The 26,199-nt window shown below is 40.3% G+C and overlaps 1 protein-coding gene across 3 annotated transcripts; it reads left to right on the top strand.

Moving 5' to 3' along the window:
• The first annotated feature begins 465 nt into the window (after positions 1-465).
• On the top strand, positions 466-22,203 carry cylda (cylindromatosis (turban tumor syndrome), a). 3 transcript variants are annotated; one of them, XM_046032506.1, is made up of 17 exons: positions 466-810; positions 2,228-2,770; positions 4,500-4,811; positions 8,179-8,284; positions 9,131-9,232; positions 9,580-9,696; positions 13,519-13,907; positions 14,527-14,692; positions 14,785-14,926; positions 15,524-15,646; positions 15,768-15,859; positions 16,085-16,151; positions 17,170-17,302; positions 18,221-18,329; positions 18,570-18,688; positions 19,092-19,308; positions 19,892-22,203. In XM_046032506.1, the coding sequence occupies exons 2-17, from the start codon at positions 2,279-2,281 to the stop codon at positions 20,074-20,076; spliced, it is 2,871 nt and encodes a 956-aa protein (XP_045888462.1). In that variant the 5' UTR covers positions 466-810; positions 2,228-2,278; the 3' UTR covers positions 20,077-22,203. The 3 variants fall into 3 exon arrangements, with proteins under 3 accessions (XP_045888462.1, XP_045888463.1, XP_045888464.1); XM_046032507.1 differs by lacking the exon at positions 9,580-9,696; XM_046032508.1 differs by lacking the exons at positions 9,131-9,232; positions 9,580-9,696.
• The last annotated feature ends 3,996 nt before the right edge of the window (positions 22,204-26,199 follow it).

Genomic DNA, 26,199 nt, shown 5'->3' with positions numbered 1-26,199 from the left:
CTCACAACAGTATACAAAGCAGTGGTACATATGTGTACCTCAACCAGCTGCAACATTGACATGCTTCATACATATGAATCTATCATTAGTAAGAATCCAAAAATATGATATATCACATTATATGACACTCTAAAAACGGCCCATTCTGCATATTGAGTGCTTTTACTTTTTTTTAACATGTTTTTTCTTATTTAACTGTTGAGCGCTTACCGTTTTTTTATGATTTAGTATTGCTAGGTAAATACTCAACAATAAGTAGCCTACTTCTTCCATCCCTGCCTGCAGTTGACAAGTGACAGCGTCGTCTGGCCTGAAAGCAACACTTCAACCTAACTATGTGTTCTGCCATTCATGGGAAAACCCCACGGAGTGGGACTTCGTTACAAACACTATGAACAGCCAATCAGCGCTTGAGAATGAAGCGAATGACCAATGAGCATTGAGGGAGTGCAATGACGTTGTACATTAAGTTTTGTGAGGTCGTCTCCTGTAAATAATATATCTAATAGCTATAGCGAGACACTGTATTTTTCCACGTATTTCTAATGGAGAACAGATTTATCTAAATGTTGATAGCATACTGTAGAGGGTGGCAGTCCTCTGCCAGCCTGCTTGCTGTTGACCAGCTCGCTAGGCTAACTTTAGTGTGATACTTGCCGTGTTAGGACGCCAGCATAAGCTAGCCATTTAGCTAATCAGAGGTTATTGCGGGAGGAATCTAGCTTGTTTTCAGAGGCCACTATCTCATTGAGATGGACATTTGAAATGACAGTCAACTGTAGCTTCTAACTGAACTGACGCGCATCAAAGGTAAGGTGTCCACGTCGTTAGCACTGAACATAGATGGCTATTTGGTGCATTTTAGCTGAGCGTAGGTTAGCTACTTCCCTCTCCTCAAGGGCCTTTGACTGACAGCTTTTTGCCTGGTGATGACAGTGCTGCTGTGGTTGTCAGGGAAAATGTTCACGAAAACGAGTCATGCTATTGCTGTCAGTCATGCCGACACTGGAATAAACAAAACGTTGTGGTTGTCACCTCAGGGAACACGCTAAATAAATGTGTGATCAGGTCAGCGCTAGCTCATGCCAGGTTGAAATTACTTTCAATTTTCCACCTGTGTTGTTACTTAACCCTGTAAGGCGTTAGACGTCACAATATTGTCTTAATGTTAATATGTTGTTATGCTGATGGTACAAATTTGTTTGGTACAAATCATTTGTCGAAAACAACCGTATAATAGGTGAATATTGTAAACCAGCCTCCGCTGTCATGCTTGAAACAAATGACGGATTTAGTGTGTGCTTGGTCATCATATCTGTGTGTCAGATCTAGTGTCACGCCGGTGTCATTAGGGGAAATCCATTTGTCTGGTATCTGAGTCTTGCCCTGGGTGTCAGAATAAGTCAACTGTCTGTTCACCGTCTATTTTTAGAATGTTCAAATCAGTAGATATGAGTAATGTCACACGAGGTAAGTTACTGGTCAGGGATGACTGGGCAGTAGAAAGGGAAAAAAACACAGCCGAGACCATCATGACATGTAAGATTTCTCACAACAAGCAAACTTGACCATTGACCATAGATCAGTAATCAGCTAATCTAAAGTTACCTTGCAAATTTAAATCTATATTTCTGTATTGCCATTATTTTTCTTTCACCTTAAATGCAATGAAGACTGTTTTACTAAACGTGCCATCATGGTTAGTGGTTTCTTATGTTAATATGGATCACCAGCCATCTGTTTACAACTGATTAATGAAACACTTGTTTATGCTGAAGTCTGCTTTTAGACAAAGAAAACCCTTTTTACTTGGTTTCAGTCTGTGCTAAGTAATGAGATATGCAGTGGTACTAACAGAAACACAGTTGTGTGCTGGATTGTATTCAGAGCAGCAGTAATCCCATATATTCAGTTTGCCTGGTGTATTGTTTTATCTGTGTTGCGCTATGGAAACAGTTTGTTTCCCCAACCACAGGATGCTTCAGCTTTCTAAAAAGAAACATACAAACTGTTAACATATGTGGAGCTATAAATTATGTGTGCAGTTGGGTATATTAGTAAACATTTACTGTCTGCCTGCCAACTAAGTGAAACTTTTTTGAGGAATATTATATTTTAATTTATCAAATAAAATAATTAAAACAAGCTTTCACTCACATAATTTAATTTGTATGGATTTTCATGGATTTGTTTTTTAATGGTAATCCTTTGTTACTTGTTCGTACAGACCACAGGTCAAGCTTGCCTTGATGTTGGACCTCCTGCCTAGCATGCAGCCATGAGCTCTACACTGTGGAGCCAGGAGAAGCCCAGTGGGGGCTTCAGGGAGGACTGGCGCTTCTACATGGTCGTAAAGGAGTGTACAGTGGAGAAGCCTCCCCAGAAGACTCTGAGGATCCCCCGTGGCAGTCTTGGTCAGGCCTGTCAGGAGCGCAACAGCCTGGGGCGAACACTGCCCCCATGCAAGGGCAAAAAAAGTCTCCGCATCCTGGATCAGACCAATGTGGTGCTGAGCCTGGACGAGCGGGATGTCCTGGAGCTGGATGAGAAGCTGGCTGAGCTGCTGTTTCCCATTACCAACTGTGAGGAGCGATATGCCCTGCTCTGCAACAAGTCACGGCTGGAGCGCGTCCGTGACATTGACTGTGGTTCGAAGGTGCGCGTCCAGCTGCGCTCAGGGGATGAACCGCTGCCCGGTGTGGTCCGCTTCAAGGGCTCGCTGCTCCCTGACAGAGCCCTCTCTGGAATCTGGTTTGGAGTGGAGCTGCTGGTGAGAACTCTTGTGTCCTTTTTTTGTTTTTTTGGAGAGGGTAAAATGGTTATTTTGTGTTTCCTTTGTGATCGTTGCGCATGAGAGCTCCACTACAATAGAAATATTCATTTTCATGACATGAGCATGTTGTGGGTAACCAGTTCGAACACAGATGGTATCTGTGTTTGTGTGGCTTGTGCAAGTTACCTTCAGTCATATCCCAAACAAAACTAGCAGCCAGGAACTGGTTCTTGAGAGCATTCTGAAACCAGGTGATTATGCTTGACCCGCGTAACCTATTCATAGGTCAGCAAATGAAAACACACACACTACTTGCTGTCTTTATGTGTTAGGAACAGAAGTACCGCCATTTTCACTTCATCAGTGAAAGTGCTCATAGCGCTTACAGTGCAATGAAGTGTCTGTACTCATGTTCCTGATAAATAAGGTAGAAAGAAGTATGTCATTTTGTGAACGGCACCGTTCATTTTCTGAAGTGTGAGTCTGGTATTTTAAACTCAGACTTTACTACCTACATCACAAGGGGAGAAAATGCAACGAGTACAACTAGATTTACTCATCCAGATCCTCTCATGCCGCTTTCATGTGTGACTTGTCAGCCTGCACTTGCACAGTGTTGGAAAGACGTAAATACAACTCTAAGCACATTTGGAAAATGACAGAATGGACCAGGAAACAAATAAATGTTGCTGACTGTTGTAGAGCTATTTTGGTGTCAGTATAGAGCTGTCTGTACAGAGCACAAAGTGGTGCTGCCAAAGCCGAATGAAAGCCAAGTATTCACATTTGTTTGAAACTTGTTATGAAAATGTCAAATCTCAGCACCTTGTGCATCGTATACATTTTGACTTTAAAATTCTTGAGTTATATTCCACAAATTTAAAGTTTATGTTGCACTTAATTATCTGTTAAGTTCTGTGTGTGTTGCTTGTAGAGACTACAAATTTCGTTTTCGTTATTCAACCTTGTTCTGTATAATCACAGATAAACAACCTTATAATTGGTTATTTCTGCCCCTTCTTAAGCTTTGACTGGTTACAAATGCTGTTTTAGAGAAGGCTGAAGGTTTGCCTGACATGAGGGCGAACAGATAATATCTCCATTTTAACTTCTGTGTTAACTGTCCATTAACTGTCAACACTAAATGTCATGCCATTCAGTCTGTACTGTGTGCACAGTGCACTAAGTAACAAAATACAAAGGATTGATTATTGTAGCACAATGTTGTTTTTATTCTGCTATAGTCCAGCTGTAGTCTTCTTGAGTGGGCTGGTGGAGCTCAAGCATGTAGACTGAAGGCCTCAGAGTTTGCACATATGCTTCAGAAAAATCAAATGTCATGCCCCATACCAAGTCAAGATTCCTTTAGCTAATTTATGCCGGAAATAATAGTAAATTGTCACTTTTTCCTATCTAAAGTCTGTGTGTGAGACAAGAGGCACAATATGTTACAGAATGGCTTGTGAGAGCATCCAGTCTCTGTCCCAGAAGTTTTTGAATGCCTTTATCATCTCATCGCAGTAAGTCAAGTCATTCCTGCTGCAGTAATCGATCATATGCTCTCACAGCTCTATGATGACTTCCCTCCACTGAACAATGCTGAGCAAGCAGCCTCGCTACCTGCCCTACTTGTTATGACAATAGGATGCTCATCATTACTTGCTCCTGTCCTGTCTCACTTTCTCTGCACTTGTCTCATCATCTTTCCTTTACTTCCGTCCCCCAGGAGGAGGGCCGGGGCCAGGGCTTCACGGAGGGCTCCTACCAGGGCCGCCAGCTTTTCCGCTGTGAGGATGAATGCGGCGTGTTCGTGGCCGTGGACAAGCTGGAACTCTGGGAGGATGACGACGACGAAGCCTTGGGTGAGCTGGAGGTGGACCATGTCAATCTGGTGGAGGAGGACCAGGACTTCCCTCCATTGGAGATCAACTCCAGGGTGCTGGTGCAGACCAGGGACGGACCAGAGAGAGGCACCATCATTTTTTGTGACCTGCTGCCGGGCAATGAGAGCCTGGGCTACTATGTGGGAGTTGACATGGTAAGGAAGGCTCTCTCCAAACAGGTAGAGTTAACTGAACGTCTAGACAGGCGCAGGAACAAATAGTAAATCGTGACGTGCAAAATAGTGCTGAGATCATGAGAAATTGACAGACAATTATTTGTCTTTTATCGAGCAAAAATTCACTGCTTCGAGCTTCTCAAATGTGAGGATTTGTTGCCTTTTCTGTTTCATAAAATCATAACTTGAATAACTTTACAGGTTTTGGACTGTTGGTCAGACAGAAATATCAAAACGATCCCCTTAAGCTCTGGGAAATTTTGATGGACATGTTTCACAAGTTTCTGATATTATAAAGATTAAGCAATAAATCAGTCTGTTGAAAAAAATTAGTGATGGGCAAAGTGAGGCTATGTGAAACATTGAACTGTTTGAAGCAATTGTGCTGGAATTGTGTCAAGGCTTTTGAAACACTGCGACACCCGTCTCCATGGTGACACCTACTGGTCACTTTTGATATTGACACATCTTGGTAGGGGTTCCATTGAAACAATGACTGACCCGCGTTTACAATTCTAAACGTCTTATCAATACATGAACAACAGGATTTCGGAGAAATCGCCATACAACAAACGCTTTCAGATTGTCAGAAACAGCAGATGGGGATTGTAATAAAAGTGTGTTTAAATTAAACACATCTGTTTCATAAGTAATCGCTCATTTAGCCGACGCTTTTCTCAAAAGCGAATCACAATTGCTATGTCAGGGCGCACCTTGGGAGCAACTAGGGGTTAAGTGTCTTGCTCAGGGACACATGTATCACACATGGGAATCGAACCCTACTTCTTAACCACTACTCCCTAGAGACAACTTGATCATGTTCAGAATTGGAATACTTTATTGATCTCTTTGTTGCAGATACTTGCAAGACATAAAAGGAATAGAAATAATAGGTAGTTGAAGTTAGTGAGTAGAGAATATAATAAAGTATACAAATCTGAGTATATAGCCTAATAATAAATTATAATAAATGTGGATATCTACAGTATTATACAGTAGCTTATCAACAAAGATGTAATGATAATTAGTAGGAAAGATATAGGCCCTAGTGTAATAATAATTGATATTAATGAGTGCTGGCAGTGATGAGGTGTAATGGGTTAAAAATCTGTAACTGAGTAAAGTTGAAGTTGTTTCAAGAATGATAAATGAAAAGTGGAACAATGTCTCACATTTGTTATATGTCAAGAATTGTATTCAGAAATATTCAGCTGTTTTGGAGCTGAGTCGGGTTATTTTTCATAATTGACTCCCCCAGCCTTGGAAAAATTTGGTCACATGGAACATTTGTTGCTGGCAAAGATAAGTATTTTTTTGCCATCATAGGCCTACAGGTGTGGATATACTACAGCACGTCGCTCCAATAAATCAAATGATTGTGTGTCCTTGGAACAAATCTGTCAAATGAGTTAGAGGCTGATGTGCGGTTTGTTCCAAACACTGTGAATCAAGCATAGAAGCGGCAGGTCGAAACGGGTGAAACGCACTGAAGCCTCGCTTCACTATGGTCACGTGACATTGACGTTTTGAACCACGCTTTGGAGCAGTGTTTCGAAATGTCTGTACTTCGGGATCTCGACACAGCACTTCTAAAGCTGTTGATGTTGTATGACATTTGTTTAATAAGTACAAAAACCTTAAGTGTAAAAACAACGAATTGCTATTTCAAGGGCTGTTTTAGTCAGACAATTTATTGGTAGAGATCAGAAACCTCTTGGAGTTTCAGTTCAGTTCTAGTTCAGTTTAGTTTATTGTCATTCAACCATGTTAAAACATGAAAGAACAAAATCTGTTCAGCAGTGTACAGAATAAATGACATTTTAAGATAAACCCTATAATAGAAATAATTAAAATGAAACAAAACTATAATGATAAACACATAGATTAAAAACCATGCAGCATCATTAAACAACATCGGCAGCTTGCCCGGCAACTGGTTCTAACAGGAGAAAGTGTAAATTGTTTGTCTTTTAATCACAGTTCATTTCTGATGACTGCTGCTTAACATGTAGTGTTTATGGGCCACAATAAATAACTTTTTCAAACTCGTTCATTATCTGACAACAGAAAAATATGTGACTGAGAAAAACTATGTCTGGTGAATTCGACTGAATTAAAACCCAGTGACGGTGTCCACAGAGAGCAGGAGGACAGGTGCAGTCTAGTCACAGGCAGGAGCTAACTTTTTCTGTGCTCACATAGTGTTGTTTGCCAACCGAAAAGCGGACAAAAAAGAGTTAATTTTGCTGTTTTTATGTCATTCAGATGTGGACAGAGGCGAACATGGCGATTTAAAATTTAGAAGGCTTAATGTAGATGTAGTCTATCTATGCTCTACCATTCTGGGTCATTGCTTTAGGTAACAACTCTCTGGCTGACAATGCAAATTATGTGTGTTCAAACCAAAGCTGTCACACAGGAACGGAAACTTTCCTATAGTGTAAAATCCTGTGTTACCTGGTGACATTTAGATTCAGATAGATAGATAGTTCAGAATAGAATGAGATGATGTTTGAATCACGCTGTGTTGGTGGTTCCTCTTGCTCTGCCATCTTTGTTGTAGTTCGATCATCAGTAGAGGGCAGCAATGAGCACGTTCCACATTTCAGCTGTAATGCAAAGTGGAATTATCAGAGCTAATGTTTGAGGTTTTCATCATAACTTGCTTGTGTTTTTTGTTTTTCTTATGATCGATCCTCTGTATACTGAGGGAACATGTCTTGTTGTCTGGGATCACAGTAGCTGGTTTCTATGACTACTGTTGTCAGGCGGGAGTGGCGTTGTAGTCATAGAGAGATTGAAACACATAACTGAGGCATTTGACTGCTGATCGTTAGCAGCAGCGCCAACAGCAGCAGCAGCAGCAGCAGCAGCAGCCCACTCAGTGCATCTGAGCCACCCACACAAAGGCAAGGCAGTCACGCGGGGAGTGAGGTAAAGACTTAGTGCTGTATGACCCAACAGCGTGGCAAGGGGCCAGCAGGCAGCTGAGGAGAGCCCACTGCTCTGCCTCAGTCTGCGTCCAGCCTCGCCCTGCCTTCTATAGCTAGTGGCACTGGCCTCACGCTTATGTTAGAGTATCCCTCCCAAGCTGGATCCTGGATTCCAAACTAAAGAAGAAGTATAGTGTGGTGGTGCTTGCAGAGAAAGTAGAGCTCTCAGGTGGAAGGATATGAGGTGGATGATCTATTGTTTAGGTGGAGAAGATGAGATGAGACAATAAGACAGTAGACCTTAGTAATCACCAAGAAGACACTAGCAGAAGACGCACTTGTGATCGTCAGTTTTACAGAGATGAAGAACGCCTCTCAGGGTTATACGGCTCTCCTGTCTCCAACTCTTTCAGGACAATCCTATTGGGGACTGGGATGGCGTGTTCGATGGGAAGCTGCTGTGTAATTTTGCCAGTTTGGAGCACACTCGACTCGTCCCCATCTGTGACGTAATGCCAGGTGAGTCACAGAGTAATTGTGTTTTCCGAAAAATTCAGCTGTCCCTCTCTCGGAGCAGCTCGGAGTGTTGTGAGTTTGTGTTTTTCTTGCAGCGGGAACAGAGAGCCTTTTGTATTGATGGCTCACTTGTTTTTGAAAGTCAAGTGAGATACTCAGGCTCTTTGTTCTCCACATTGGCATATTGATTTGTTTATGTGTGCTACTGCCACCTCCCTGACTATTCAGACTGGCATCTAGGAAATCTTGAAGATTGGGATTTATAATTTTAGCAAATTTGTCATTTCTCTTCTCTACAACCCTTCCTTTTGCACTGCCTACGCACGTTGCCACTGAGTAGAGCTATGTTAAAATCTACCCCCAAACAAGATTTGTTATTCATTGATTCCAAATTTGTCCTGCTTGTGAGAGTGGACAGTTAAACTCATGCTTTGAGACTGTCGGTCTGTGTGCAAAGTAAGAGGCAAGGAAACTTGTAGTTAAAGTAATCGTTAATGTGCAGTTAAATACTTTAACTTTAGCTGGAACTTTCTTTAAGCGACTCACAATTTGTTGTCATTGGCTAAATGTTGTAGGCCAGGTTATTACTTCGCACCATTCCACAAAGCAGATTATTTGAGCTAAAGTGTCTTACATTTAATTCTGTTTCCCAAAGTTGAAATAGAGTCTTGAGACTTAATGCATATTTAAAAGTGTTTATCGAACTGCAGTGACAAATTTAAATCCATAAAGGAAGGTCAGTGTTAATTTACATACATTGCAAGTGGGCGGCGGAAGGCTTTTGGTGCATGGCAGTTTAACGATAGGAGTGTTGTGCCTCTAACGTGGATGTATTTCTGGGCTGTGCAGAATATCCCATGCAGGACCAAAGGCTTCAAAAGCACAGTTTTGCCCCCAGAGGCACCAACAGTGACAAGTCGACCTCTGGCCAAAGCAAACCAAAGAGCAAAGGTACTGCACTGCTGTTATGATACAAAGCTAGCTGATGTACCCACAGCGTGGTGTGATGATAATCCTTAAAGGGGCATTCCATCAAAATTGTTTCACACAGTTCTCCTTTTCTTTTTTTTAGAGAACTTTTTAAATGAAACAGGTTGTGATTTCTTTTATTTTCCTTTTTTGTGTTTCTTTCATGGAGAAAATTTACTAATTTACCTAGGATTTCCTACCTTTTTATTTATCACTTGGTCTGCTGTTGCAAAATAGGGTCAAAACATGGTCACACACACACACACACACAGACACACACGTACTTTATTTATCTCTGTGTTTTTTTCATGTACCTGTGTTATTTCCAGGATTAGGTCATCAGTGTGGCAGTAGAAGCAAGTCTGAATTTTACTATACTTTAAATGGCAGCTCTGTTGATCCCCCAGCCCAGTCCAAATCCAAAAGCACATGGTACATTGATGAAGGTAAAACACGGGTACTCATGGGATGCCAATCATCTTACCTGCAAGCTACTGTTTACAACAAGCTACATACCAATCCGGTTTGCTAATGCACACTTTTATAGATGCTGTATAATTTTTATTTACTAACATTGGCAGGATCAGGGGTTCCATTTCTGCTGTACTAAAAGACATGGGACTGTGGGTTGCTCTAAAAACTAAGTGTCCTCCAAAAGTAAAGTAATAAAGATAGATAAATAGTTTAGCTATTAAAGTAAAGTAAAGTTGTGTATGGGAACCCATTTCTCCCACCTGCTGAAAACCATTGGCACATCCTTTTTACTCGGATGACTTAAGGTTTTCTCATAATTGTGAGGTATAAAGTCACAATTATGAGACTTCCTCATAATATCTTATAACTGAGAAACGTATTATTAATCATTTCATGAATACTTGTACTTTATCGTATTTCTAATCTAGTATAAGGTATAACTCATAGGCACAGTATCTCATAAGCTTGACATGTACTGTAGTCTCTCATAATTATGAGCTATCCACTTCATATTATTTGTCCAGTAGTTGACTTAGTTGGGAGCAACTGAAAAGAGCTGTGGTGCTGAAACAGCGTCAGTCAGCTGTCTTCACCACGTAGGCTGATATAAGAGAAACCACCAACACAATTGATATGATCTGTGAAGAAAAATAGTTTTTCGGTATGTTACAGAAGAGGTACATGTTAGATGTATACAGGTGAAAAGCATGGATTATTGAATAATTTGTTCCCAGTAAAGATACTTTTTTTTATAGATTTCATAGTGTAACTGGGCAACTTAAGCTTGGACTGTAGATGTAGTTGATGTGAAGCTCACAGCATGACATACGCAAACTAGGAGAGTTATTTTTGATGTCTGGTTCTCAAGCTGTGTAATATAAAATAAATAGACTTGCAAAATAAAAAAAAATTGAAGTATTGCACGTTGATACACATCTCCCAGTTGGTGTGGAGTGACACATTTGTATAACTGGAACTGTATTTGCTCTGTAAGATGAATTCTGACATTGTACCTCTACAATTCTGAGAAAACTCAGAATAATGAGAAGTGATGTGATTTATCTTCATACCTTTTTAACAAGTGAGAGAAACGGAGTTCCAAACAGAATATATTGACTGTACATATGTGTAGGTTATGTGCTATTATTAATGTACAGGGACAAAAAAAAGCCCTCCTTCATTTTGCATAAGGAAAACAATAATCAGTAGTTTGTTGCAGTAGCTTGCTATAAAGACCTTTCCACTAGTCATGTCCTTCATCACCATTTTAGCGTTATATTCCACCTGCATGGAGTAATTGGTGTTGTTGCCCTAAGGCTTTTAATAATGCTCAGTTCTGCAAATGACTCCATAACTGGCTGTTGTCTTGTTTTTGCTGCAGATGCAGATTAACAGCTCTGTGTAATACTATTTGCAGGCCAAAGCATCAGTAAAAGCCTTTATTTCTCGTGTCAGGACTGACTGATATAGTCAGCACATTGTGTCATTTTTGTACTTCCATTTTCAGGGACGCAAGTGTCATTGTGCTCTTGTCTTTATTACAGAAATTGCATTGCTCATGTCATCACCAACACATGTCAGTTGAGAAGAATTTGTTGAGCTGTAAAAATATCAAATGATAATGTCTCCTGTAGTCAAGGCAGATTATCACTGAGTGTGTTTTACATGTACACAGCATTCTGGATGCTCACTCATTGTTGTGTTTATGGTTGCATTCGTGATACGATTCATGTTGTAATCATGAATAAATGCATAACTGTGAATTTTCATCAAAACCTGGAGACATCACAGATCAATCTAAAAAGAAAAAGAAGATCCACAAGAGGTTATGTACCTCTGTATCATGGCAAATATTAGCATGTGCAAGCTCTAAAATTTAGACTACTCATAATCCAAATGAGGCCTGTGAAATGACTGTGCTTTTGCCACCTGCCAAGGCAAAGCAGAACACTTGAGTGCCTGTAATAGTATTTCAACACTAATGCAGAAATTAGGGGAGGTCTGTCATAAACGGCTGACGGTGCTGTTTTCACAACTGCTCACTCATCCTGTGAATGTGTAATCATTTTCATCTTCCTCAGGATCACTTTCCACATTTTGGGTTTTTCTTTGTGATTATGGTGCTCCTGCGTTTCTCTCGGTGAGGAAACAGTTGAACTCTATTCAAGAATTTATGTTGTCTGTCATGACAGTTTAGTCAGTACTTGTGAGCTCGCATCGTCTCTTTGTGAAAGTTAGAATTCAGAGAGAAAAACTGGGACGTCAGAGGTTTGCAAAATCAGGCACTGCTCAGAGACAGTAAAGTTGTGGTGACTTTTTTTGAGCTGGATTGCTAACAATAATAAATCAGAATTTAATATTTATCTGTAATGTATGGTTTAATTAACATATAGTGACCACCTGCGTTTAAAAAAAACTACATTATATGATGTTGATTAGGTTGTTGTGAAGCATGTGTCCTAGGTGACAATACCAGTGAATGCCTGTGACGAACAGGCTTCATATTTACATATTACTGTAATTTCACAATTTAAACAGCAGAGGAAAAGCAGAAAAGCACGTCCTCTGACTGGAATCTGGTTACATTATGATGGCAAATATTTGGAGTGGACAGCATTTCAGTGACCTCTCACTTTCCGAAAAGGTTGATGTGTAAAGCTGCTTTTCAGCTTTTGCTTCAAGGACTTGCACAGCCATCACAACCTTACCAAAAAGTTGGTATTATCAGAGCAGTGCCAGATATGGAATTCCAGTGACATCACAAACATCTCCAGTTTTTAGCTTTAGCAAAGAGTGTCTGTTTAGTGACTCAACTGTCCTGGTGCACAGGGAATTCTTAAATAGAGTTACACTCCCTTTTAACAAACACATGGTTTTAAATGGAATAATCAGTGTTCTGAAAGTTGTGATTTGTTCCTCAAAGAACTTGGGCACAGCCTGCCTATACAAGATTAATCAAAGAAATCTGACTCCAAGTATGACACCTCTGAAAATTATGAATTGAAAACTGCTCAAAGCACTCATAATTAATTAGGTATGTCAGCTCAAAGCATATTACGGAACACCATCAGATGGGAGGAGGAGGAGTCTGCACACTTCACATTATGTCTTTAAGGAGGTTCATCATAACTGTTTTTGCACTTAAGAATCTCTCTCCGTCTGTCGATTCACTTAAATATCAAGTAGACATTTGATCTCTGCTACAGACCAATCGCTCCACAAGTAAACACCTTTTTTAATACCTTAACAATTCTGAGACTTTTACTTGTAGTTGTTCAGATATTGTTATACCTCAGCAATCATTTGTTGTTGTCACTTGTGATGGCTGTAACACATCAGAGGAAGATCTCCTAATGCCAAACAGTAGGCAGAATTTGCCAGTTGAGAAGCGCACCTGGAAAAAACTTTGTAGTTGGCCCAACTGTGAAAATGCCCTAAAACTCTTCACTCTTAACGATTTATGAGAACAGTGGTCTCTTGTGATTTGAATTTAGTTCCTCTTTAAAGCCAGTTGCCAGTGTGCAGGTTCGTTTCTTCCTTCAGATAGTGTTATTAAACTGTGACTCAACACCATCTGAAAATCCTGTTTTTGCTGACCTCCAGTGGTTGAAGTTCTCACATTGCAACAGGCGTTCAACCAGAAGTGGTCAGTAAAACAGGGATTTTCAGTCTGGTGTTGAGTTTCTCTTTAAAGACGTCTCTGCCATAGTAAAAACAGTCTGCATGACGTGATTTGTTTTTACTGTAAAAATGGTCATTAATCACCATTTTGGTTTCTGGTTTCTCTCGTGCAGTTGGGGAGGATCCCGCCAAGTCACTTACTGACACGCCCCCTGACTTCAACCAGTCCTCCCCACCCTCCAGAGCCCCGCCCTCTGCCTCGTTGTCCAGTGACAACAAGTTCCACTCTCTGCCCTTCAGCCTGAACCGGAAGACCGGGCCCATTGACAGCATGAGCCATGGGCCTCTCTCCCTTTCTGTCCAGTCGGTGATGGGAGAGCAGCCCGAGCCCCCGTCACCTGCTGCCCCTCCCTCACCGCAACCTCCCACGCCTCCCCGAGGACAGCCAGGTCTGGAGGTGGGCTCTCTGGTAGAGGTGAAGGAGAACCCCCCTCTGTGTGGTGTCATCCGCTGGGTGGGTCTGCCTCCTGGCCTGCTGGAGCCTTTGGCTGGGCTGGAGCTGGTGAGACAACACAGCCATGTAATCTTGGAAGTTAGATTCAGATTTTAGTATCAGTAAGTTTGAGAAGAATTGCAGACACCAGGCGATATTGGTGGGACACATAATGTAATCAAATATCAGGAGATGGTCTGTTGAAAAACATTATTAGTAGACTGATTTAAATCGTAACACATTCTCAGTTGATCTATCTTCTTCTTTGTCGGATTGTGTTTTTGTTTGCATTTAAAAGATGGTGCTTGTAGAGTGATTATTTGCTGTTGTTATTTTCAACTTTAAATACAAATTGACAGCTTACATAAACACATTTCTGGAGCTCTTACTCTAGGTTCAGGCAGTAACACCAAGTCTTTAGTGTCCCACCCAGATCAGCTGATTATCATCTGATCTATCTTATTAACACTCACCGCTCTGACTGTAATTTATATGTCAGTTAAAGTTCTGTAAGGTACATCTGTTGTTGTTGGTTGCTAATCACTGGCCAGTTATTGCAGTGCATTGCAACCTGACACACAGCGCAGAGTTAGTTACCATTCAAGTAAGTTTTACTACATTATATTCAATGTTTTATACTGTACACACATGCAGTACCTGACAGTAATCGGATGATCTTCTCTTTCAGGAGGAGGAGTGCCCTGGTTGCACTGACGGCACCTTCAAAGGTACGCGATACTTCACCTGCCCCCCCAAAAAAGCCCTGTTTGTAAAGCTTAAGTGCTGCCGGCCGGACTCCCGCTTCCCGTCCTTGCATCACTCCTCAAACCCCATAGAGCGATGCAACTCCATCGGTGAGTCAGTAGAACAGGGATGATGAAAGGCACCACATTAACTATTGTTCCCAAAAGCTGTGTTTACATTTGTGCTGTGTGTGTTTATGCAGCATTTGGGGGTTACCTAAGTGAGGTAGTACACGAGAACACGCCTCCACGCACAGAGAATGATGGTCTGGATGTCATGGTGGGAAAAAAGAAAGGCATCCAGGGCCACTACAACTCCTGCTACCTGGATTCAACCCTCTTCTGGTCAGTTCTCTTTTATAACAGTAAATAACTTTATCAGCTACAGTGTATGCCATGATATATTAACATCTCTGGACTTCAGTCATATTGATTGACTATATGGAGCTTCCCCAGCCAGCAGTGCTGCGTTTGCCCCAAGTCAGAGGCTTATTAGTAAACTGATTTGATTTTGCCCACTGGCTCTAACAGGAGGGTGTATTCCTGCTGTGAACAGGCTGGTGGATAGTGGTTCCGTTGTTTCTGCCAACAAAACCAAAGGGCCATTGAACAGCAGTCAACCCAAACTAATTCAGCAAGCTCCAGTTTGCCTGCATGGCTTTGAATATGCTTTGAACCAGTTTGGAGTTTTGAATTTGAAAAACAAAAAAAACACTTTCAAGTAAATTTAGATTCTATTGGAAGTTCAGGCTTTCCATAGAAAGTATTTTTTATTAACTATACAATAAACACAAAGCTGCATTATATTCATCATATGAAGATGGATGATATCTGTTTTTAATGTTGTATATAAGGCATATATCAGCCAGAGGCCATGGTTTGTCATCATTTATCCTATATAAATGAGATGTATGAATATTAATTGTAATCCCTGCTCTGCAGTCTTTTCTCCTTCAGCTCTGTACTGGACACGGTTCTGCTGAGACCACGCTCAAAGACTGATGTGGAGTATTACAGAGAGACTCAAGAGCTGTTACGCACAGAGATAGTCAACCCCCTGCGCATGTGAGTTCAGTGCATACAATGCTCTGCAGCAGGTTTTTGACATTGACTCATATTGTGGGCTTTGACTTGACAGATGTGGCTATTTCACTAGCTGGTAACTTGCCTGTTTTTTGTGTTCCAGACATGGGTATGTTTGTGCCACTAAAGTGATGAAGCTAAGGAGGATCCTGGAGAAAGTCGAAGCTGCATCTGGGTTTACCTCTGAAGAAAAAGGTAGGAGAGGGCCCCCCCTCGAGAAACTGACGTTTCGCTGTGGTTATTATTGAACAAGCTGCTCCACTGATTGAATAGAAAATACTTTTTGAAAATAAAACTGACTCTGCAGAAACATATTCATCCTATCAACACTATAGTTTTTTTTACAGTGTTTGCACAGGTTAGCAGCATTTACACAGGAATGCTACCTTACATCTCATTTAAGCACATCTTGTACTGCAGATCCTGAGGAGTTCCTCAACATCCTTTTCCATCACATACTGAGGGTGGACCCGTTGCTCAAGCTAAGGTAAGGGCCAATTGTCTTTTGAAAAAGAAAAAAAAAGACACAGAAAAGAGACAAGCACAATGTTGAAATTTAGCACAATTACTGTTATCACTGCAACAGTTTGTTACATTGCTTTATAGTAATGTTTTAGTTACCTTTTTTTTCACTGAGTGAATGGCTGAAATACTTTAAATACACAGCTTTCACAGCGGCTTAATGAAGACATCCTTGATTGCCGCTGCTTACCAGACTGCAAATATAGTTCCAAGCACATGACTGCTAGACCACAGGCATATACCAGAGCTTGTCCAAAGCTGCAAAATGTAGATTTACACAGTTACAAAAAGTTTCACTTCTGCTGCAGTGCTAAAGCTGGAGATGTGATGGCAGACAGTGTGGGCAAACTGGTTTAACTGTAGGAGGTTTTTTTGGTCATGTTGTGAAAACTCCCTCAATAGTCAAATGCAAGGATCTTTAAAATTCAGATGAGCAGAATGAATGGCTCTGACAACTAGACCGCATCCTGTCTACTGTACTGTACCATTATGCAGTAGTATTTCCATAGTAGTTCTATAGTGAGCAACAAAACCTCTGTTCACTCTTTCCTACCAGAGCCATGTCATATAATGTGACTAATGTGAAACTTGTACCTGGCTTAGAAATGAATACTTCAGCACTGTTGAATCTGTCTTCACAGTTTATCAGGGACATGATCCAAATGATAACAGCTTTAATCACTATCTGCTCATAATTGCTGTGCACAGTACAGGGTTGGTACAGCTATTGATTGCTGAAGGTAGTCTCTGGTATGAAGTTGTTATAATTACATACAGATTGGCTGGAAGTGGGTATTTATTTATTTATTTTTTCAGGAAATGTTTGAGCAGATCTGCTTTTAGTTAAGATACATACTCCACTTGTGGGTACTACAGAAAATGCTTTGTTTCCTTTCCTGTTATCTTTGTTCTCTGAGAAAGGAGGATGTGAATCTAACTTGAAAAGATAAATGAACAAAGACTTTGCTGTTGTTATTTTCCAGGTCAGCAGGGCAGAAGGTCCAGGACTGTTACTTTTACCAGATCTTTATGGACAAGAAAGACAAGGTTGGTGTTCCCACCATCCAGCAGCTCCTGGAGTGGTCCTTCATCAACAGCGACCTAAAGTTTGCTGAGGTGGGTTTCATTTAGTTTCATCTTTTTTTCAAAACAGATTAGCTTGAGTTAAGAAGAAAGATTGGCGATATTGTAGCTTGATTAGTCTGATAGCTCATAGGATTATACATTATATACGTCTTTGAACCAAATCTGAGCTTAATACACTAGATCACCTATTTTTTCAGTTGCACTTGATAATAATACTGTAATAATAACATTGTGTTAATTAACATTTAATGAAATTAAAATAGGGGCATCATCATTTGAGTGAGAAATGCAATACCAACATTTCATACCTTTATGGTGCTGTTATCTCATTCAGGTAAAGTGACATCACAAGTATCATGTTATTATTTTCAGTGTGGAAGTGTCTCCCTCCTGTTGGTAATTGAAAAACTACACTTGTAGTTTTTATTAACGTACATTGGTGTATTTGTCGTTAATGTTCCTTTTCTAACTCAAACTAAACAAAATTAAACCCATCTATTGGTTGTTGATGTTGATGAGTAGAACAAAATGCTTTTTAGGTAAGAAAGAAAGGAACACAGAGAGTCTTGTGTAATGTCTCCTGGCATGGCCCATGCGATGATTTACAGTAAGAGCTGTGAAGGGAAGAATAGAGATCACACATTGAAAAGCCACTTGTCCTGAGGCAGCTTACACTTTATATTCTGAATTTTACATCCTAATTTTCTTACCTTTTTAATTATAAGAAAATATAAAACTACTAGAGCCAAAATTGTCGGTCATGTGTATTTACTTTTAAGGACATAATTGTTAAGGTCTGTAATGTGTTGGATGTCAAGTATATTGTGTCGACTCTGCCCCGGCAGCCCTTTGGCCTCAGGTTTCAGTTCCTGTGTGCCGTGAGCTTTGCTGATATGTTGCCATGCTGCTTTGTTGATAACTACATAAGTTTTCTCTTTCTCTCCCCAGGCTCCCTCCTGCCTTATCATCCAGATGCCCCGCTTTGGCAAGGACTTCAAAATGTTCAACAAGATTTTCCCCTCACTAGAGTTAGACATCACAGACCTTCTTGAAGACAGTGAGTTGTAACTAATAATTCTTTTCCCAGTGTTTTAAGTGTGATGTGTTCTTGCCAGTCAATGGAGATTCAGAGCTCTGCAGCATTTGGTAATGAAATCCCACTGAGTTGTCACGGCTACTCAGCTGAGATGAAGCAACCCTTTTTTCCTGCTTTCAAATCTGCTCCTAACTTTTTAAAAGAAATACACTTCTGTGCAGCGTGTCAGCCAGTATAAAGGTATGTGTTTTTATTATCCAGCTCCACGAGAATGTCGAATCTGCGGAGGCCTTGCTCTCTACGAGTGTCGAGACTGTTACGAGGACGGGGATATCACAGCTGGCAAGATTAAACAGTTCTGTGAAAAGTGCAATACACAGGTAAACAACAGAGGGCATTGTTGCATCACTAGTTCATGAAAAACAAAAGGTTCTAAAATGTGAGTCAGGATCATCCATTTGGTGGCGCCAAATCCAAAGGAATCGTCCTGCCTCATGCAGAAGTTATAGTGCAGAACAGTGGCTTCTACAGTAGATTGTAACACTTGGTCCGTTCATTTAACTTGACAATACTCAGTGTATTTACTGAAGTTTTGTTGGATTTATATCTTAATTGCCCATCTGGCAGTATGAATCCTTAAATGTACTTCAAAGCTTCTGTTTTTGGTGATGTTTAGTCTATATGTGATAAGAAACATATTTAGTTGAACCTTAGGCCACATTAACAAACAGTCTGCGTGATGTTGTGAACTGTGATGTTGTGTACCTGCTTATACTGATTTAGGTTCACCTCCACCCGAGGAGGAAAACCCATCGGCACGGCAAACTGTCTGTTCCCAAGGAGCTGCAAGAAGGTATGGGGCGGCAGGGCAGTTTTCCCCGCCAGAGGATGGAGCTGTTCGCCGTGCTGTGCATTGAAACCAGTCACTACGTGGCCTTCGTCAAGTACGGCAGCGCAGATTCCGCCTGGCTCTTCTTCGACAGCATGGCCGACCGTGATGGTAGGTGTCATGGCCTTTTGATTCTGCGTTTGTTATGACATCAAACTGATCCTTGAAATGAACATGTAATGTACAGGATGTCCAGCAAATTGGTATTGCAACACTGGTGGAAAACAATTCACAGTGCTTTGTGAGAAACCCACTGAAGAATAGACTATGTTAATTAATGACTACAAAGAAAACATCCATGCACTTTAAATTGTTTAAACTGTTTAAATTTTGAAGCAAATTTTAGTTTCTCGTGTAAGTCGCAAATACTCAGTATAATGCATATACTTTTTTCCTTGACATTTTTAAGAGTTTTACCTCTAATTACTGTTTTTATTAACTTTGGCCAAAACACTTTAGTGTGTCATTATATAAGTCATATAAAACAACATAACTACTGCTGGAAAGAAAGTAAGTTTGATTGAAAAGTATTTTTATTTAAGTACTATATTTACATTCATATCTGCCTTTGGCACCCTCTGGTATTTGTCTTATTTTCCAGGCACTAAGACTAAGTTGTGAGTAAAACGTGACTGTGGCTTTGCTGTTAGAAATGATCATGTTGTTTCTAATTATCATGCATGTGGCTTTGCAGGAGGGCAGAATGGTTTCAACATCCCCCAGGTGTCTCCCTGTCCGGAAGTGGAGGCCTACCTGAAAATGACCCCCGAGGAGTTGCACGCCCTGGATCCCAAGAGTATCCAGGGCCAGGCCCGACGCCTGCTGTGCGATGCCTACATGTGCATGTACCAGAGCCCGACCATGAGCCTGTACAAGTAGAATCCTCTACCCAACCCCCAACCCCTCCACCCCTGCCCCTCAGCCACACCACCTCCCCCTCTCCCAGGGCAGGAGATTCCCAGAAAGACCAAAAATGAAAAATAAACTAAAAGAAGAAAGCCTGCAGGGGCGGTGTCCGGAGTTAACCCTCTCCACCCTACCTCTCCGCAATGCCTGGTTGGAGAGATGAAAGAGAGGGGGAGAAGCCTATTTGCACTGTGCATTAGTTGAAGTGTTGTGTTCTTCATGTAGTCCTATGTAGCTTCCCTTTGTCACACAGCTGAGCATTGGTGGTGGATGATGAAGCAAAGGTAGGCCTTATGAAGGTTCACTCCCTGTTCAGAGAGGAAGGGGGAGAAGATGGGCGGGAGGGCATGTTAGCACCATCGTGGCTGACAAAACATGCGCAACAAAAACAAGATGAGCTAGTGGGAGGACCTTGGCCACCTCATTTACCTTAAGAAAAGAGGAGTCCTGCTATTCTTAATCACTGTAAAAGACGGGAGCTTTCCATAACGCCACATTACGGAAGCAACACAGTGCGCATATCCTCATCCAATCTGTGTGTACTGTTCTAAAAACTTGTGTAAACTCTCTTAGTAGCATAGATTTCTCCAGGTAGTAACATCAACAGTATAGATGTCAACCTACTGTGCAGTTGCATTAAGACCAGAGTATTCTGCTCTTTGTGAACCGGTTTGCATATTCCCCCATCACGCTGTGTCAGTGTCTTCACAGTATATGTTTTGCTGAAACAGATGTAGCCATTGTAAAAGTCTCACATTTTACTGCATATTGCTCAACCAATACTGCACTTTTGCTCTATCCCCAAGTGGACCTATCAGGAAACATTAAGGTTTTGCCCCCCCCCCCCCCCCCCCCCACTCCCATTGGAAGTCACAGTGAGTGTCTAATTTGATGGGAGACATCAGAGTTTTGTGTTACAGAATACAAATTTGCTTTTCCTCTGTAGTTGTAAAGAAAACTCTGCATTGCTTATGCAGAGTAAATGCCAGATAAATGCATGAAGGGAGACTTGTACAATGGCTCCTGTTGTAAAGCTGGTTGGTGGAGCACTCCATGCGTTCATAGGGTCAATGAGGTGAAATACTGGAAAAGTCCGGTTGTTTCCTTTAAAGTAAGAGTGTAAGATGTGAAGAGTTTCACATACAGTGTTTTTTAAGTCTCTGACTTGTCGTGTTGATGACTAAATCTAAATTATATTTTATGTTTACAAAGCCTTTTTTTCTGCCCGTCATGGCAAGTATTGACTCTCGCTGCCTTCCATGAAGATGTGACATGCAATGTTTCCAGCCATGCACCAGATAACAAAACAATTGTGATCAAATATTATTTATTATATTCTAATCATATTACAAACTTGTATGTCGTCCCTTTTTATGATAATGAAACAGGGTTGATGATACTGCAGGGTTTGGGTACTCCTTGTCCTCTTTCACTGTATATTGAAGTGAGTAATTGTAGTTTACGCTGTTCTCATAGCAACTACTGAATGTTAATAGTGACACGTTGAACAGTGTAGAGTTAAAAAAGGACGGATAATGAATGAGACACAAGGTTGGTAACCTTGGGGCACCAAATGTATGTATTTAAAGAAACAAACTGAAACCTTGATTCCATTGTATTCCAATTTTAAAGAGTACCTAAAGCATACCAATCATGGATCAGAATATTACGTATTGTTTTTTATATATCTCACAAAATTGGATAAAATCAACTAACAGCACATGTTGGCATCAGCATTATATATATTTTTCTTACGTCACAACATAATCATGGATTTAGTAGTTGTGAGTATAAAATACGTGTGTAAAGGCGTTTTTATAAATTAGGTTCCAGCTGACGACTTCCATTTTGCTCTGTGGTCGTTTCCACTGTCCCAGGGATCCTGACAGGGGACCTTCCTGTGTGAACTTTTTCTGCACTGCTGAAGCTTGTCACTGACTGGAGCCTTGTTCTCTGTGAGAGAAGTCTCAGAACGGAGGATGGGATTTAGTTTTTTTTTTCTGTTGCATCTGTACAATATAGACATATGTAACGGGTGGAAAATTAATGTCAGTGATGTTCCTGTAAATGTTAACAAAATAAAGCCCATTTTGAAGGGTACGCAGCATCTTCTGAGTGGTGTGATGACGCATCTTCTGCGTGGCCAGCATAGATGAGCATCAAGGATTGAAGGTAGCCTTCTGCAGATGCTCTGGATTGGGGTTTGGAAGGGATTTGTGAGCATAATATAAGAATTTTTTCAGTAAGTTGTATGTTTTTGCGGGAAACCACACCACTTTTTCATAAATGATTTCACTTACACAGTACAGACAGGTTGGTTGTAAATATTACTATACAATAATTTATATTGTGTTGAGTGGTGTCACTATTTAACAGCAGTGCACGATGGGTCCAAGGGGATATAAATCACAGACCGGTAGAGTGATTTACAAAAAAAAAAAAATCTTTTTGATGTAACTAGTTACTTTTGCGTTATGCTAGGTTTCATGTCAACAAGTAACTTTGTGTGGTACAATCAGCAGCGCATAAAAAGAATAATACAGCACATAAGAAATGAATGGGGACATTCTCTTAAATTTGCTTTTTAAATAGCAACTTAACACCAGCTGAAAGTGATGTAGAATTGTGCTCCAGGGTGTGTCACTACCGTTGATGGAAAATAACTAAGTACATTTGCCCAAGCACTGTACTTAAGTAACATTTTGATGTACTTTTACTTTACTTGAGTATTTCATCTTTATGCTACTTTATACTTTTTACCCCTCTACATTTATTTCACAGTTATAGTTACTAGTAACTTTTCTGATTAAGATTTTACATAAAATAATATAATAACATCATGAAATTAAATTCATTGTTAAATCTTAAATTAATCGGTCCCAATCTTTTTGGCTTGTGACCCCAGAAATCAATGTCTAGACGGGGATCCTTATCATGTTTCAGATGTCTGTAAGCAGTTCCTCTGTAGAGACATTTCCCTTCAAAGGTCTCACATGGTTTCATTTAAATGAGGCCTGAAGAGGTACATTTATTAAGTATTTCACAAGACAAAAAGATTAGAGAAAAGTCCAAAACATAATTATATACTTTGTGTAGCAAAACTTATGACCCCTCTGATTTGTCTTGTGACTCTTTGGACGGTCCCAACCCCTACTTTGGGAACCGCTGGACTCCACTGCGTAACTGTATCTAAAGTGGTTAAAACTAACTAACCCCTGCAACAGCTGCAACAGTAAAATGCTTACACTGATGCATCAGTATCAACAATCTAACAAAAATATCATATATAATAATACATCAATGACATGACTTTTTTTTCTGTGTAACTAGTAGGCTACTTTTAGCTTTTGATACTTTAAGTACATGTTACTGATAATACATTTTTAAGTTGTGGTATTGGAACTTTTACTTAAAAAGTTAACTGTTTTTCAGCGAAGCTGCGAAACAGGGCTACCATGTAATCCTTGCAGGCAATTGCATCCAGTCAAAGTACATCCACTGTGCTTGTTTTTGTCACTGACAGGCTCAGATTGTTATTATAAGTGACTGACAACATCATGGAAATGATTCCTACATAGACAGACCTTTTATTAAGAGTAAGACAATTTTTCTTTAACCAGAAACAGTCGCTCTGTCGCTCTCGTCCAAAGCCACCAGACTCCATTGACCAAAATAGTCCCTCGCAGAACACAGGAGTAGCTGACCTATCGCTGCCTTAATTGGTTAGTTTGTTTGTGTTATTGTGTGACTCTGGACGTAGTTTGACGATGCGTAATTCCCTGCAAGAATTACATTACAGCCCTGTTTCAAAAACAAAAACATGGGGAAATAGGCTCCAGATTAAAAAACACCAAAGTTACCCTTTAAGTATTTTTTTTTGAGTACTTCTTCCACCACTGGTAAGTACATCATGACATCATTGTTATGTGTGGTCAGAGTTACAACTGACTTGAGCCATTCAATCTGAGATCACAGTGAAACAACCTTTTATTAAGAAAACATGAGTGTATGTTCCTGATACACCCACACATCTAGCGACTTATGTACTGTACGGGGAAAAAAATTGCTTCCCTCACATATTAAGCCTGATAAGGCTTTTAAATTCTTGAATTTTGGAAATTTATTTTCATGTACAGTTTGTACATGGTTGTCTGGCTGTTATGGCTGAATTCATTGCATGCATAACTGCCACTCGTGCTGACAATGGTCAATACTGAAAGAGACTTGAGAAAAAAACTGATGACCTCCTAAAGTAGCGTTGACAACTATATTACAATATACAATATTGAGTTATTTCTGCTGAGATAACTGCCCTCCAACAAGTTGACATGCAGTATGCTGCAGCAAGTTTCACTGTAGACAGTTATTTTTTTTTTTTCTGTTATTGATGCTGCTAAAACAGGACATTGGTGTGTGTGTGTGTGTGTGTGAAAACAGGGTGCTTTAAATTTAATTTAAGTTTTTTTATTATTATTATAATATATATATATATATATATATATATATTATTTTTTTTTTTTATTTTAATTTTAATTTTTTTTTAATATAGTTCCTTTGAGTTTTTGTAGGCTATAGCAGTAAATCATTGTAAAAAAAAACAACTGGCTTTTTGGTGTGTTTTTCAGTGTTTTTCAACGTGTATCATCCACTCCCACAAAGATCTAATTCTTTACTAATAGGATTGCTATGATCAAGCCCAATTTAGGCTTCTGACACAGTGATCATCCACTGACTTGTAAACATTCAACAACAATGTGATCACAGCTTGTTACGCTTACAGGAGGATGAGAAAGATTACAATAAGTGTTGTTCTATCTGGCCTATATGTTCAGATTAAGTCTACATCTAGTGACCCAATTCTCTAGACAATCTTTGATGAAACAATACCCCGGGATAAATCAGCATGTATTATACATGCATCTCCCCTCTTCCACACCTTACCCCGTTTAGTTTTTTGTCAAACTTGAAACCAGCTTAGCAAGCTGACTTCAGAAGTGCCAGATAAGTATTTGTCAACAGAACAGCTGGCACACAATGCCCTCTTGTAGCTTTATGCCACAGCATATGCCAGCCGCTCGTAGCGTGTGGTAATTTAGCCGGGGTTGGTTCTACAGGAACAGATGGGCTCAAGTATTGTTATTCTCGCTCCAGCTCAGGGCCCCTGGGGGGAATCACTAAATAAAATCAAAGCAGATGGACCTCTCTGGGCTAGGCTGTGTTTATGATAAACAGCCAGTACGACCAATGTCCATCTAACACCTTAACCCCACCCTCCAAACTAACTCACAGGAAACAGAATTACAGTAGTTTAAGCTCACCTGTGCTGGCTTTTCGACTCTCCATTCACCCAAACAGCAGGCAAACCCAAACAGACAGAAGACAGGAAGTACATTATGACTTAACCTATTTCTATCAACCATAACAAGTCCTCTTTTACCCCCTTGACCTTGAACTGAAAAATTCTCCCAAAACAGAAACTCTTAGTTTGTTGCTGATTTAGGAATGTCTGACTTCCCTGTTCTGTCTCCCCGACAGAGGACTGTTTTGTTCTTTTGTAACCTTGTCAAGATTTCATTGCTGTGGTTCTCACACCCATGCTATGGACGCAGGCCTTGGTGGCAGTGTGGTCATAGTAAACACCATCTCATAAGGTAATATGGTGTCCCACTGATGTTATACAGCACATGGGAATGCAGGACAGTTCTCATTTAGCACTGAACTCTACTTTCATTCCCATGGGAAAAGACAACATTAAACAAAGGAATCCTATCAGTGCAGAAGTAAGGTAAATGTTTAAGGTCATTAAGACAACAGGAAAGCAGTGATTTCCGGCACTAAAGATGAAAAAGAGTGGAGAATGAACGGTTTTAAGCCAATCAGTCCTAACTCAATATACCACTTAGGTGTTGTTTTAACTCCATCATGATAACCAGTTTTATTTAGTGTCTTCAAAGGTCAGTTTCTGATGAAGTCAAAGTAGTGTAATCAACCAAATGTTTATAGCCAAAAGTATTAACTCAGCAGTTACTCAGTCACTGTAAGCCATCTTAAAATCTTTGTTTTAGTTTTTCTTCAGGCTTCACCAGACAGTTGATT

Source organism: Micropterus dolomieu, linkage group LG20, assembly GCF_021292245.1.
Source record: "Micropterus dolomieu isolate WLL.071019.BEF.003 ecotype Adirondacks linkage group LG20, ASM2129224v1, whole genome shotgun sequence".
In the NCBI taxonomy this organism is placed as follows: domain Eukaryota; kingdom Metazoa; phylum Chordata; class Actinopteri; order Centrarchiformes; family Centrarchidae; genus Micropterus; species Micropterus dolomieu.
The sequence above is the reverse complement of the archived record's forward strand: the minus strand, read 5'-3'. Positions and strand labels throughout refer to the sequence as shown.

What these genes read in the sequence shown, in the direction of transcription:
- cylda (XM_046032506.1), top strand. Translation starts at nt 2,279, where the DNA reads ATGAGCTCTACACTGTGGAGCCAGGAGAAGCCCAGTGGGGGCTTCAGG. An exon ending in GACCCGTTGCTCAAGCTAAG is followed by an intron (nt 16,152 to 17,169) that starts GTAAGGGCCAAT and finishes GTTATTTTCCAG; the next exon opens with GTCAGCAGGGCAGAAGGTCC. An exon ending in GTGAAAAGTGCAATACACAG is followed by an intron (nt 18,689 to 19,091) that starts GTAAACAACAGA and finishes ATACTGATTTAG; the next exon opens with GTTCACCTCCACCCGAGGAG.